Here is a 13,740-nt window from a genome sequence, read left to right as displayed (position 1 = left end):
AATTAATCTCCAACCCATGGTCTAAATTGATTTTTTCCCATTTATTTTCTACTCTTTCCTTTTGTTGTTTATATTAGACTCTAGATTTCCCCAACAAAGTCCTCCATGCTTAGTAATTTCTACTCATTCAGTGCACTCACTTCAGTAATTATCAAATAGACCTAACCCTATTTCTGAAAAAGAAAAGAGAATTGTTTCAGCAAAAAAAAAAAAAAAACATGAGAAAATTGCCATTATATTTTTCTAACCAGAAAGAAGGGCTCATTTATTTGCAGTGTAATTTCATTTGCATCGGTGTAAAAGTATGGGAGTGAAATGCAAATGAGTTGAGTCCAACATTTGCTCTACTTTTGTTCTAGGTTTTACCTTATTTTGTTTATTTGCACTGCAGAAGTAAAATACATTTGTATTAATGCAAATCCCCAGAATATTGCCCAGGGACCAGGGTTTAGTTAGGCCCCGAATTCTTTTCCAGTCCACCAACTTTCCAATTCCAAAGCGCCTCTAATGCCCAATTGCCCATGCCTAGCCAAAGTACACCACACCTCTCAGAGATGATCTCATAATTGTTGTATTACTTTTGTAGATATGGAAAGGGTGATTCCCTCTGTTTCCCACCAACCTTGACAGTGAAACCACAGGCGGGGACAAAAGCTAAAAAACCCAGCTCCGACGGACCCGGTGCCCCGAAAGAGGTCGAATCAAGTTGCAGAGAGATAGACATGGGGACCCACATGAAGCAACAATACGAGCATTTAATGACCAAATTTATCCAACTCAGTAAACAAAAGGGGTCCCACAAACAATACACACATACAAAATTACAAATTACAGAGAGCGCTCTCTCTCCTTAGGAGAGGGCTACAGCATTTACACTTAAAAAATTACAAACCAAAACCAGACGCAGCAGAAGAAAGAAAGAAAACAAATACAAATGGAAAGAGAGAGATATCTGCTTGGTTGCAGTCTCCAACGGCTAGTTTTCTTTGAAAAACAACCGAACCGACAACGGCTACTTTTTTTGGTCCTGCCCATAATCTAGTAGGATAGGTAACTCAGATGAAAAAGAAATAAGTAGTGTAGAATATTTACTAGTAGAAGTTAAGGCGAGAGGTGTAGGTGGCCTTCGGAGACCAGTTACTTGGAATGACCCCCCGTGCAGAGAGACTCCGACCCGTCGACAGTGTTGTTAGTTTCACTGAGAAGGGTCCTCTCAAGGGTCCCCCAATAATGCACCAATTTGCTCCCCACAAGTGCTTCATCTCCAGCCACTCTGTAGAGCTTGCCTGCCATACCATGATATATTTACATTATTAAAATTAAAGCAGGAAATTCTATTAAATTCTCTGTGGGGCCTCATGCATGTGGGTTCTTCGCTTTTTGACGTCAGATTGGGATCTATCTACCATAAGGAAAGCAACTCTTCACATGCATGATGCTACCCCTTGTCCCCAGCTTCTTTGATCCCAGGGCCCAGGCTGTCATTAATTCGTTTTTAACGGAAATAACCGTCTTTTTTTATAGTCAATTAACGGAAATAACTGCCGTTATCGATTATTGCTTTGAAATAGTTGGGAATTTACTTCTCTTATTTGCATCGATCCGATATCTCCATCTCCGTCTTCAAACTCCACTAGAAGTGATAACCAGTAATCTGTCGACCCTTCGTTCACATGGAAGGCGATGTTCTTTCCTGGGTATTTACATGGCGTCCTGAAATGACAAATTAAAAAATAATAATAATTTTAACCGGAAATTTAGGAAAATACAGTGAGCGAGAGAGAGAGAGAGGGACAATACAATGCAAAGCCGAAAGGCTAGAAACCAAGAATAAAGGAAACTTAGAGGGTAGTCCAGTAAATTCAAGTCAGTGAGAGTTGTGGGTTGATTACGAAAATAAACCATTATTAACCAGAAGACAGAAATAAAAGAGAAAATGAGAAGAGGTGGGGCTAATTACCGACGGAAGACGACTGAGATCTCGCCTCGGTTCCTGAGCTGGGCGCTGTTCCCGGCGATGGCCATCCGACTAAAAGCAGCCCCACTGAGGTCGAAGTGGGTACGCCCGTTCGCGCAGTACCCACCTGGGCACTCGTCCGTGATGATAATTGTAACGGCTCTCCTCGAGCATATGCTCTTGTCCAAGCACTTCACCTTATAGCACGCTCCGCAACCCTCTCCATTCTTGAACAGAACAGGACTAACGGCGCCTACTCTCGCCCTTAACGGCCGTACGTCCACCAGCGACCCGTATCCACATGCCCCACCTGCGTATACACATAATTCAGACATATATACATGAAGACAAGACTTCTCCGTTCGACATTTCTAACGGTTGGAATCGTGGACGCGAAATACAAGCAAGCATACATGGATTCGTAGTTGAAAGGGAGAGTAAGAAAGAGAGCTCTGAAGTTTGATTCTGCTCTTCTAATGCAAATCGTTTGCTTCTATTCTAAGTAGCAATTGAAGAGGCAATAGTGGGACTTACCGTCGCTTCCATCGCCTCCAGGACTCCCGTACCAGGTAGCGGTGGCGGGATGCCAATGCGGATCAGATACTCGGTGTATTAGTTTCGCGGAGACAGAGAGAGAAGCAAAGGCGACGACGAAGAAGTATAGACCAAGAAACGGGTAAGAGCTGCGGTGGCGCTGCATATTGTGGGTCAAATGGGTCAAGCGGCGCCACCACTTAGCTCTTCCGCCTGAAGATTTTCCGAGGGGTGTAAACTGTGAACTGCGGACTATAGGCTCTGTGTCTACTCTGTGCTCTGTGTGGAGTTGCTGCTGCCGACAGTTTTCCTTTCCAGAAGCGCTTTTCGGAAGCGTTCCCTATAAATAAAACGGGAGTTCAGAGTTGGAGAGCGAGCCTCCTTCCGAAGAAAAAGTGGCGATTTTACCCTCCAGTGGCCCACTCCACATTTTACGAAAATGCCACCTGTTTTAGGGACCCACCTGACGGTTAAGGCATGGGGCCAACAAGTTGGCCAACGCCCAACGGTGGTTGTAACGTTGTAATATGGACGATGAGGGCATTATGGTCATTGGCCAGTAGAGGGTAGATCTTTCTACCGTTATTCTTGTTTTCATATTAGTGGGTGGACGTATGAATTCGGTTTTTTTTTTGAGAAAGAGGTATGAAGAATTGGGTTGCTTATTACAGGTTTTATTATTATTGATGATAACGACTCTGGTGAGTTATAGTAATCAAGCAAGGAAGCACGTGGCACAGCGAAAACAGTAAAACACGATCTCAATTACCAGTTTAACCCCTTTGATGTGAAAAAGGACTACGGCCCGGCCGAAATTGTTGACTACGGCCGGCCCAATTGCCAAAATTGATCAATAATTACAGGGTCCATTTGTCCAAGGCTATTTGAATGTCAAACAAAAGATCAAGGGTCAAGAATACAGAAATTGTAGGGTTGAGATGGTGACACCGTTTCTTTCAGTATTAAATCTCTCTCTCAAGTGGGACAGGCTAAATTCCCGAAGCACATGGCCACGTAAACAGAAGAGAATACAGAGTCCTTGTAGCCCCACAATGGAGTAGAACAAACTCTCAAAGTGAGTGATAACTCAAATAATTAATTATGTGCCTTATTGTTTAACCTGGAAGAGGGAATTGATGGTTTTGTGTAATAGGGGCTGATAAGGGCGGATTTAGCCCTACAATGATATTGTGACATTTGGCATATCAAAATAAATAGGTGATATCTGAAACTACTTTGGCAATAATTTGTTTTAGTCAAGTTGATGGGTGTCTCGCCTAGTGGCCCAGGCGCGATATGGCAACCTAGCCCTGGTGCGAGCTGGTAGTCTGGCACTGACGTGATCTGACGGCCTAGCCCTGGCGCGAGCTGATAGCTTGACACAGGCATGAGCTGGTAGTCTGGCACTAGCACGACCTGACGGCCTGGCACATGCACTGACTTGGCGACCTGCGAGACATGTTCACCGACAAATTCAGCATGCATATCCAAACATTCCCACGATCATTGAAAGTTGGCCCACGTGTTGAACAATCTGGAGGGTGGTCAACGTGCATGGCGGTTACCTCAAAGAATCTCGGACCAGTTAGACACGAACACCCAGAGATCTCGGGGGCGGTACATGAGCAAGGCCTATATAAAGGCACCAATCCCAGAGGTAAGTAAGCAAGCAAGCAAGTAAGCAAGTTGTAGCCCTCAGACTTTGTGATTTTTAGCTCACAGTCTACTATGAGAGTACTGACTGAAGCATCGGAGCGACTTCGTTGGATTAGCCACCCCAAGCCCTCTAACACTTGGTTCCTTGCAGATCTCTAAAGAGCAACGAAGATCATCAATTCAGCTCGCCACCAGGTAGCTCGACACCTGGTCAGCCTAGCACCTCACAGGCAGCCCTGCACCTGGTCAACCCGGTGCCTCACAGGCAGCTCGACACCCAAGCAGATCGGCACCTCACGGGCAGTTCGACACTTCACAGGCAGCTCGACACCTTTGCAACTTGACACCTCACGGTCAACTCGACACCTAGGCAGCTCCACTTCGGCCTCTGAATCATCGACCACTTGAAAGCAGACCAAATGACGAGATATTAACCCAAAACAATGATGACCAAAAATTGATTCTCCAATGGCAACATCGCAAATTTTATCAATAGTGAAAGGGCAGAGATTGAATCAAATGTCCATGATGAAAAGCTGATACGCGTTCTGTTGTCTTGCTAATTCAGACATTTTTCTATGGAAGAGGGCTGACATGGCAAGTTCAGACCGTCCACATGATAACGTGATTCTCTTTTGCCACGTGGACTTCTTCTCGAGCGGCCACCTAACGCCCAGATGAGCTTCCGGTTGACCAGTTCAATCTAATAATACCACTATATCTGCTGTAAATTTTGGTAGTATAATCAGTCAGTAGCAGCTCAAAAAGAAAAGTGTGCCAATACATGAATTATTGGGCTTCCCTTTTTATAACTTTAATTCTGTCCACGATTTAAGGTTGAGTGCTTACAGCATATCACATGTGCTCCTCTGGTCCTTGTCCTATTCTCATACGAGATAACTGGTCCACCACCAATTGGATAGTCCGAATAAGTGAATCATTAACCCATCCGTTTGTACGGGCCGGTGTTGAGTATTAACGATGGGACTAGCCAACCAACAATGTACCAACCAAAGGGAACGGGATCTGTTCCTCACAGGGGCGTCTCGTATGCACATCCATCGTGTATTAGGAATATCTCCTATAAATAATAATTATAAGTATTGGTACAATATGTATGTGAGGCGTATTGTATGAAAAGCAGATCTGATCTTACAACTAATACAGTCGACCTAAGCCATCAATCAGGGCTGGTCATGAATATAAACACAAACAGGGAAAGCAAACCCTAGTATTTCTAAAAGGAGAGGATAATGATCCCGGTCCAGTTCGGGTCTTGGGAATCTCGGATCCAGTAGAACCCGACAAGAGTAGCAAATCAAGGGTTCATATGAGTCTGGGATTGAAATCGGAATGGGAATGAGAGTTGCATTATATCCAATCAAAAAGTACAAAAAAAGACAATTTAAAAAGCACCCCCTAAAGCATATCTTATGGAATGCAACTTTAGACAATTCTAATTCCAATTTTAGGGGATTTTGATTCTAACAACAGATCAAACGGACCATAATAAACTGCTATGGTAATTGATCGATTCTTCCATCAGCTACTCACTAATTAAAATATAAGCATAATCATAAACATATCAATATGATATTATTTTATATTTTAAATTGTAAGGGTCAAATGGTTAATTAGACGAGACATGATGGCGCATGCTTGCCCTAATTTTATATAAATGGTCCATCATACCGTATTAGTACTATTAAGCAATTATTTACTTGTATTAGTAAGAGAAAAAAAAGGATGATTCCAATTTCCATGCTTTGACACATGTGTTTAAAGGCAACCATGGAAATATATAGTTTCTTTAAATAACATTTATTTAAAGAAAAGATTCAATGTAAGACATCTCACTGTGGTTGGATTGGAATAATTGAGTTTCTAGGCCCACCGCTTCTTAGTTGTTTTGTAAGATCACTATTCTTTAACTTTAACAAGATGGGTATCCACAAAATAGAATGCTTTTGATTTCACTTTTTAAAAGGCATCCTCTAGTGGGAAGAAAAGTCTTGAGCAAAGTAAAATGTGAAATTATCCTTTACTTTTTATTTATTAAATTACAATATTGATATAGTAAAACTGTGGGTATTTATTTCTTATCCATTTATAAAAAAGAAGAAATGGATGAGTTGTCCAATACCCTGATTTTATATTTTTAATCCTATTCTTCCATCATTTTATATTTTTAATCCTATCCCTTCTTAAAATGCAGAATGGGACAAGTAGAGTTTGGGGGTTTCCAATCCTACCCCTCCCTGATTTCATATTTCCAATCCTATCCCCTCTTAAAATGCTTGAAGAGAATGGGACAAGTAGAGTTTCGGCGAACACCCTAGACCACAAATGTTCGGTGCATTAATTAATAAATAAGCATATTACAATAATCTATAATTAATATATTAATTAGTGAGGCAATAATTAATAAATTAGAACAATTAAAGCATTACTATTATTAATAAATTAATTATTTATAACTATTAATCAATAATATTCATTTAAATTTACAAAAATAGTAATAGTAATTTCTGAAAATAAATACAAATAGTTAACTTATTAATATTTATCAATAATTTCTATAAATTTTAGTAATTGATAGCTGGTAAAAGATATTGAAATAATTACATTTCTAAAAATTATAATTATGATTTCAGATAATTATAAATTATTGTTTAATTTCATTCGAAAATGAAAGAAAGTTTGGTGTAGTTTTTAGAAATTATGATTTATTAATATTTATCAATAAATCATTATCAATAATTTCTAAAAATTTTAGTAATTGATTGTTGGTAAAAGATATTGAAATAATTACATTTCTAAAAATTATAATTATGATTTCAGATGATTATAAATTATTGATTAATTTCATTCGAGAATGAAAGAAAGTTTGGTGTAGTTTTTGGAAATTATGGATAATTTATTGATTATTCAATAGATTAATGAAATTATTGAAAATTTATTGATTATTCAACTAATAAATAATTATTTAAAATTAATAATTGATTATTCAGAAAATTAGCGTGATTCTCATTATTACATTTTTAGAAAATTATTGATTAATTTTAATTTAAAATAACAGATAACTTGGTGCAATTTTGAAATTTTATGACATTTTTATTTTTTGGAATATTATGGAAAATTATTGTAATTATTGAAAATTTATAATTATGTTTTCATAATTTATAATTATTGAATTTTTTATTATTATCAAACTTAATTATAATTATTACACTAAAATAATTGTTAGTGTAGATTAACTAATTCCTTTTTTCATAATCTCAAATAGGAATTCCCATTATCTAATAATTTTTGAAAAATTAATAATAGAAAAAACTGTGAATCTTGATTTAAAATAATGGAAATTAATAGTAATAATTATTGTTACATAATTAACAATTTTCCATTTTGCATCAATTCCAATAATGTAATTATTAAATTACAATTACTACAGAATTATAAATTACAATAAAATCTGTAATTTGAAATTACTGTAATTACAGTAATTTTGAAATACAGAAATTCCAATAATAATTATTAGTGTAATAATTACAGTTTGCTTAAAAATAATTTTATTACACTAATCAATCTTACTGGAATTTCATTGTAATAATTCAATTACAATAATTATTGTAATGAAAATTTTATTTATAATTACAGATTTGTTTTTCATATTAACTTTATTACAGAAATAATTATCTTTGAAATTTTAGTGTAAATTATTATTTTATGGAAATTTATAACAATAATTATTATTGGAAGATTATTGCTGATAATAATTACAGTAATAAGTATCATTGGAATTTACATTTTCAGAAATTTATTAATGTAATTTTATTAGTGTAATTTTATTATTAGTGTAGTAATAATTATTAAGTTACATTAATTATTATGTAAAATTTGTTATTTTCAAAATACTGTAATTACAGTAATTTTGAAATAACTGTAATTCCAATAATAATTATTAGTGTAGTTAAATTAATTATTTTTTCAAATAAAATTATTACACTAATAATTATTATTGGAATTTTGGTGTAGTAATTTAATAGAGTAATCATTATGATAAATATTTTACTATAGTTATAATTTATTAAATTTAATTTTATTACACTAACAATTAATTTGTCTTATATTCCAGAAAATTACTAGAAATCAATGAATATACAAAGTTTTCAACAAATAATTTCTTTATAAATGTCATTTAAAATTAATTAAAATTATAAAATTGAAAAATAAAGTCAACAATTATATTTGGAAAGAGTTGGTGGAGTTTGCAAATTGGCAACAAAATGTCATAATTTTGGAAAATTTTGGAGAAGAAAATAAAAATATATTTATGTAATTTTGGAAATTTTATTACATTTGATAGATTTTGGAAAATTATTTAAAAATTGTGTGATTTTCATTTTAAATTATTAAAGATAAATTAGTATCGGTAAAGGAAACTTGTAGTTTGAACCAATAATTACACAAATTATTTATGTTATTAATATAAGTTAGTATAGTATTGGAAAATTTTAGACAATGAAATTATTAATTAACTTATATTGAAAAATAAAAGATAAATTATTGTAATTTTGTAAATAATATATTTAAAAAGAAAATACATTATTTAATATATTTAAAAAATCAATAATTTAGTAAATATACTTTTGGAAATTTACCAACTGCCAACATTCAAAATATCCTTTTGATCATTTTTATCAGCAAATTAGACATTGGGTTTTCTTGCACATTGCACATCGCATAGGTGCCCTACTAGTTTTATTAAACATGAAAATAATTTAGAGTAAATTACAAAGACCCCCTCTTTATTATGGGGTCAGTGATAAAGACCCTCTATAGTTGAATTTGTGACAAACACCCTTTGAGCTTTTAAAGTACCAAAATACCCCTTTGCCCATTAAGTAAGATGATGAAAAGCATTAAAGTACCAAAATATCCCACTAAATTTTCTCTATTTTTTTCCCTACCATTTTCTCTTACCCAAAAATACCTTCATTGTCATGGTTTTCATAACCGGACCAGACTGTACGGTTGGACCGAAAAAATCAAGAACTAGTCGGGTGACCTGTTTCGGTTTTCCTCTAAACTGCATTTTCTTCAAAATCGTTGATTTTGGTCAGCAAATCGCTGATCCAGGTGGTTAACTGTTCGAACGGTTTTGACCATTTTTTATTTTTTTATATTTTTATTTTTTTATCAGAATGGGCTGACCGTTCAGTTTAAATGGTTAGACCATTTGGTTTGAATGGTCAAACTGTTCGACTCGGTAACTGGACCCTTGACTGGTTCGGTCTCCTGATCGGTTTTAAAAACCATGTTCATTACTTCTCACCTAAAAATATTTTTGTCATTTCACCCGTGACCTTGCCGGAAAAAGAAAAAATTTGCCATACGAGACAAGGAAACAAAGAGCTCCTTCATTAGATTGCAGGTCTATCAAACAAAAAGAAAAGTCCTCTCATCGGCTCTGTCTAAGAGCTCCTTAATTTTGATTACCAGTCTATCAAACAAAAAGAAAAGTCATCTCGTCGGCTCTGTCAAAGAGCTCCCTAATCTGGATTGTTGGTCAACAGCAATCCAGATTCTAAGCAACAAACACCCGATGACAAGGACGACGATACCAAACCCATATGGGATTTCCAGATGAAATTCAGTATCCATGAATCTGCCATCCGAGATGACCAAGCTCACCTCGTTCTAGAGCTCTACTGTGAGCATAGGTTCGCAGACCCAAGTACGTCGGAGAGGTCCGAATCCCGATTAGAGAGGACTTCTGAGCTCACCATGAATTATCCCATCAGTCAACCCTCACAAGATCCAGAAGGAAAATTGAGAACCCTCACATTGTGGTATTGGCTGCATATAAACCAATTCATCCCACAGTTTCTTTAGCTTTGTGAAGTACTTCACCACTAACTGACTTCCTTGAGAAATAGTACTTATTATTTCTCTTTGGGTCTGGTAAATCTGCAATCCATTAGATTCACCAAATCTCTCTTTCAACTCTAACCAAAGTTCTCTACCAGTTGATGCATAGAGAAAAGCTTCCACTATTTCCTTAGAAATAGAGTTCAAGATCTATGATCTAATCATACAATCCACATGAATCCACTGATCATAATCAGTAGAATCTTCTTCTGGCATCACACACCTTCCATCGATGAATCCGAGCTTCACCTTAGCTCCTAGGGCTATCTTAATCGATCTACTCCAAAACAAATAGTTGTTACCTGTCAAAAGAGTCGTGATAAGTTGCATTCCTGGATGATCCGAGTTTTCCAAAGCCATTGGATCTCCATTAAAGGTATTTGTCGTTTTCTTGTACATTGTTGCAGTTCCAGTTTGAGATGCAACCACAACCGTTGGATCTTCAATCACTTCCATTCTTTCAGCTGATGCAGAACCAAAAATCTACTATTTAATCTTCAAAAGAATCAACAAGATGGAGGTACAGGCAGATCTAGATTGATTTGCTCTGATACCATGAAAAATTCTGGAGGAAAAGAAAACTAGAAGGCAGAGAAAATTTTCTTGTATTACTTCAAAACGTGACCGTACAAGATACAAGATGACTATTTATACAAGAAGTAAACTTTGGTTCAACTAATCTAACAAACTAACCAACCTGTACAACAACTTAACAACTATACTAACAGGCTAACTAACCTTAGCTAACTGACTAACCACTATATATAATTTGTACAAGTTTCCTCACCAAACGGAATACCATCCCCGCCACAGTGACGAAATCATCTGAACTCATCTGAACTCGGATAGTGATGTCAATGAAAAGCTACTGAAATCATCTGAACTCTGTGTTTGTTCTTGCTCATCTTGTCATGAACGTAGATCTAATCCATCGGATTTTATCCCGTCGAACTGAAGCTGGAAAATAGGTTTTCCAACCTGGTCTCACAAGAGTCCCAACAGACGCTTGCATTGCTGACCATGTTGTTCATCTGAAATTCTACTTGACTGCTCATGTTGCAGTTGTTATTAGAACTTTCCTTTTGTTTCGTTGTAGAATAAGCTGCTCACACTCGAAGTTGAATTGCTTTCAGAAGTTTGTCTCAGTGACACTAGTTAATTGGGGCATCCAAGTATCCCGAAATCAAAGGTGGTTGCCAAATGGGTTTGGTTGAAAGGTCCGAAATTTTGTTGATGTTGAGACACAAGGTTGGATTTTTTTCCAACAGGATCAGTACCCGTCTGGATGAAGTTACATCAAGTCCGGCAACACGGTAGACCGAACTATTAACCGAAAATGCCTGCCCAAATTCCTCTGAACTCTGTCTGCATCAAGGCCTTTTAGGTTGAAACGGTTGCAAGGAGGCTTCTTTGCTGCTTCTAATGTGAATTTGATGAACAAGAACCAGAGTAGGTAAAGGTATTAGCAAGACAAAGCAGAGAGGCGTTTAAGGAACTTCAAAAATCTCTGTTACTTCTATTACCTTTACAGTGCATTTAAGGGATTATTCCTTTTACAGACAATAAACGAGACACTCAAATAGACACAAAAAGAAACAGATAGAGGAGAATGAGTCCAGGTAAAATAAATTAGAAAACGATAGTTTGGGTATTTTAAAAATTTTAAACGGGTAGATAAGAAATCTTTTTCTTTTAAGTGATGGAATGTTAATGGAAGAGGCTGCTTGTCAAACGTCTAAAGTTACTTTAATATAGAGGTCTTTGTCACTAACCTCTTCATATTACAAGGAGGGTCTTTATAATTTACCCAATAATTTATTTTTCACTCCTTATTTATATCTTCCAAATAGTGATGTCGGTATTAAGAATTCAAATCATCAGATTAGAATTGAATTGAGCATGAATTCAACTAAAGGTTCTATTCATGCATCCTATTCTTCGGGTTAAAACCTACGTTCCATGCATACATTTGTCACCAGTGTTTGCCAGATTCAGATTAGATGATTGAATCAATTTTCTGATAACTCTGGTTGTTCTGGGCCTGGTTATTTGATGGTGACTACGGGGTGCTTTACGACATGAAATTTATTAGGGGTGTTTGGTACAGCGAGAGTGTTATTTCAATAGAAAAATGCATGTGTAAGAAATATTAAATCTGATGATTTAGGTAGAAATAATCAGTGTTTTTAAAATCCCATCGGAAACTGGTTCCATTTTACCCCCAAAACTGTTTTTGGGCCAAAAGAACTGTTGATTTGGTTAGAGAATCTTTGGCTCAGGCAGTTGGGCTGTCAATTTGGACAATGATTTTTGGCCTTTTTTTTTTTTTTGTCAGTGTGTGTTGTCTGTAAGGACCGTTCGACCCAAGAACTGGACCCAGAATAGTTTTCTATCCGGTCTGATTTTAAAAACTTTAGAAATAAAGATTTGTACTAATCGACTCAAAAAGATTGAGGTAGAAAACACAATGGAAAGACAACGTGTCACGGTATCAAAATACTCCCTTTGTATTAGGGGTGTCCATGAAAATTTGAAAAGCCAAACCAAATTGAGAAAATCAAACCGCAAAATGTGGTTAACCGAATCAATTGGTTCCAGTTTCAGTTTGGTATTTTTGAAAAACTGAAGGACTGGTTTGGTTTTTGGTTAACCTACAAAAGAACCAATGGTTAACCGAACCGACCGGTATATATATTTATATATATTTTTAATATATGCCACATATTTTCTATATATTATCTATACATATATATATATATTATATTTATAATAATCTATTATAAATATATTATATATCATTTATTATTTATAATATAATATTATACATATATTTATATACTATATATTATAAATATAAAAAACAAAAAACCAAAGAATCAAACTGGACAAAAACCGAAACCAGTGGGCTGGTTAACCGATGGTACTAATTTGGTTTTGATTTAAAAAAAAAATGAAAAAACCAATACTACCAGTTCGATTTGTAAAAATTATTCATGATTCAATTAACCAAACCGTCGATACCGCTACCTTGTATTCATTTGTTGTTATGAAAATTAAAAACAAATTGGTCTCAAAAATATATTTTCTTTATTTTTATTTTAATAACCAAATTGTTTTTCTTTTCTTTTTTTTTGGAGTAATCAATTTGTTTTCAAACCAGTTGGTTAACCGGGTACAAAACACAGTACTGGTACAGTGCAGCAAAGTCAACAACCATGGGTACAAAGGGCATTGGCAGTTTTTGTTAAAAGGCAGAAGATCTTTCTTCCTTGGTCGGTCCAATTTCCCATCCCTTTGCTTTGCAAATGATACCTTCGTTGATCGTTCGTAGACGGTACACCCAAGAGACGTCCTACATGCAATTATGCGGAAAAGGATTAAAGCAGGGAGTCAGGGACTACTCTTATTGCCCGAAGTTTTGGTTGTCAACATTCAACAATAAAAGTAGAGAGAGAAAGAGATATATATATATAGAGAGAGGGCAGGCCGTGGTGGGGCATTTACAATTACAAGGACAGAGATTAGCTTGCCTTCAAAAGAAGGGTCTCACCATAAAATCCCAACGTTAATTCCATGGTCCAATGCTACTAGATGGTCACACAAAGACAAAATCAAGGGTCAAGAATGAAAGAAGTTGTAGGGATGAGATGGTGTCAACGTTG

The 13,740-nt window shown here is 35.8% G+C and overlaps 1 protein-coding gene and 1 pseudogene across 1 annotated transcript; both read right to left on the bottom strand.

Annotated features, from left to right (window-relative positions):
- Positions 1 to 754: 754 nt before the first annotated feature.
- Positions 755 to 2,985, bottom strand: LOC148877811 (expansin-B3-like). The gene is made up of 4 exons (XM_088944322.1): positions 2,492 to 2,985; positions 1,961 to 2,267; positions 1,584 to 1,713; positions 755 to 1,286 (listed from the first exon to the last, which is right to left on the bottom strand). The coding sequence occupies exons 1-4, from the start codon at positions 2,655 to 2,657 to the stop codon at positions 1,092 to 1,094; spliced, it is 798 nt and encodes a 265-aa protein (XP_088800448.1). The 5' UTR covers positions 2,658 to 2,985; the 3' UTR covers positions 755 to 1,091.
- A 7,675-nt stretch (positions 2,986 to 10,660) lies between these two features.
- Positions 10,661 to 11,565, bottom strand: LOC148877810 (uncharacterized; annotated as a pseudogene).
- Between the last annotated feature and the right edge of the window lie 2,175 nt (positions 11,566 to 13,740).

This window comes from Nelumbo lutea, chromosome 1 (genome assembly GCF_056320005.1).
Source record: "Nelumbo lutea isolate HS-2025 chromosome 1, American lotus-T2T, whole genome shotgun sequence".
Lineage (NCBI taxonomy): Eukaryota > Viridiplantae > Streptophyta > Magnoliopsida > Proteales > Nelumbonaceae > Nelumbo > Nelumbo lutea.
Note: the sequence above shows the minus strand (reverse complement) of the source record. Positions and strands in the feature narration are given on the sequence as shown.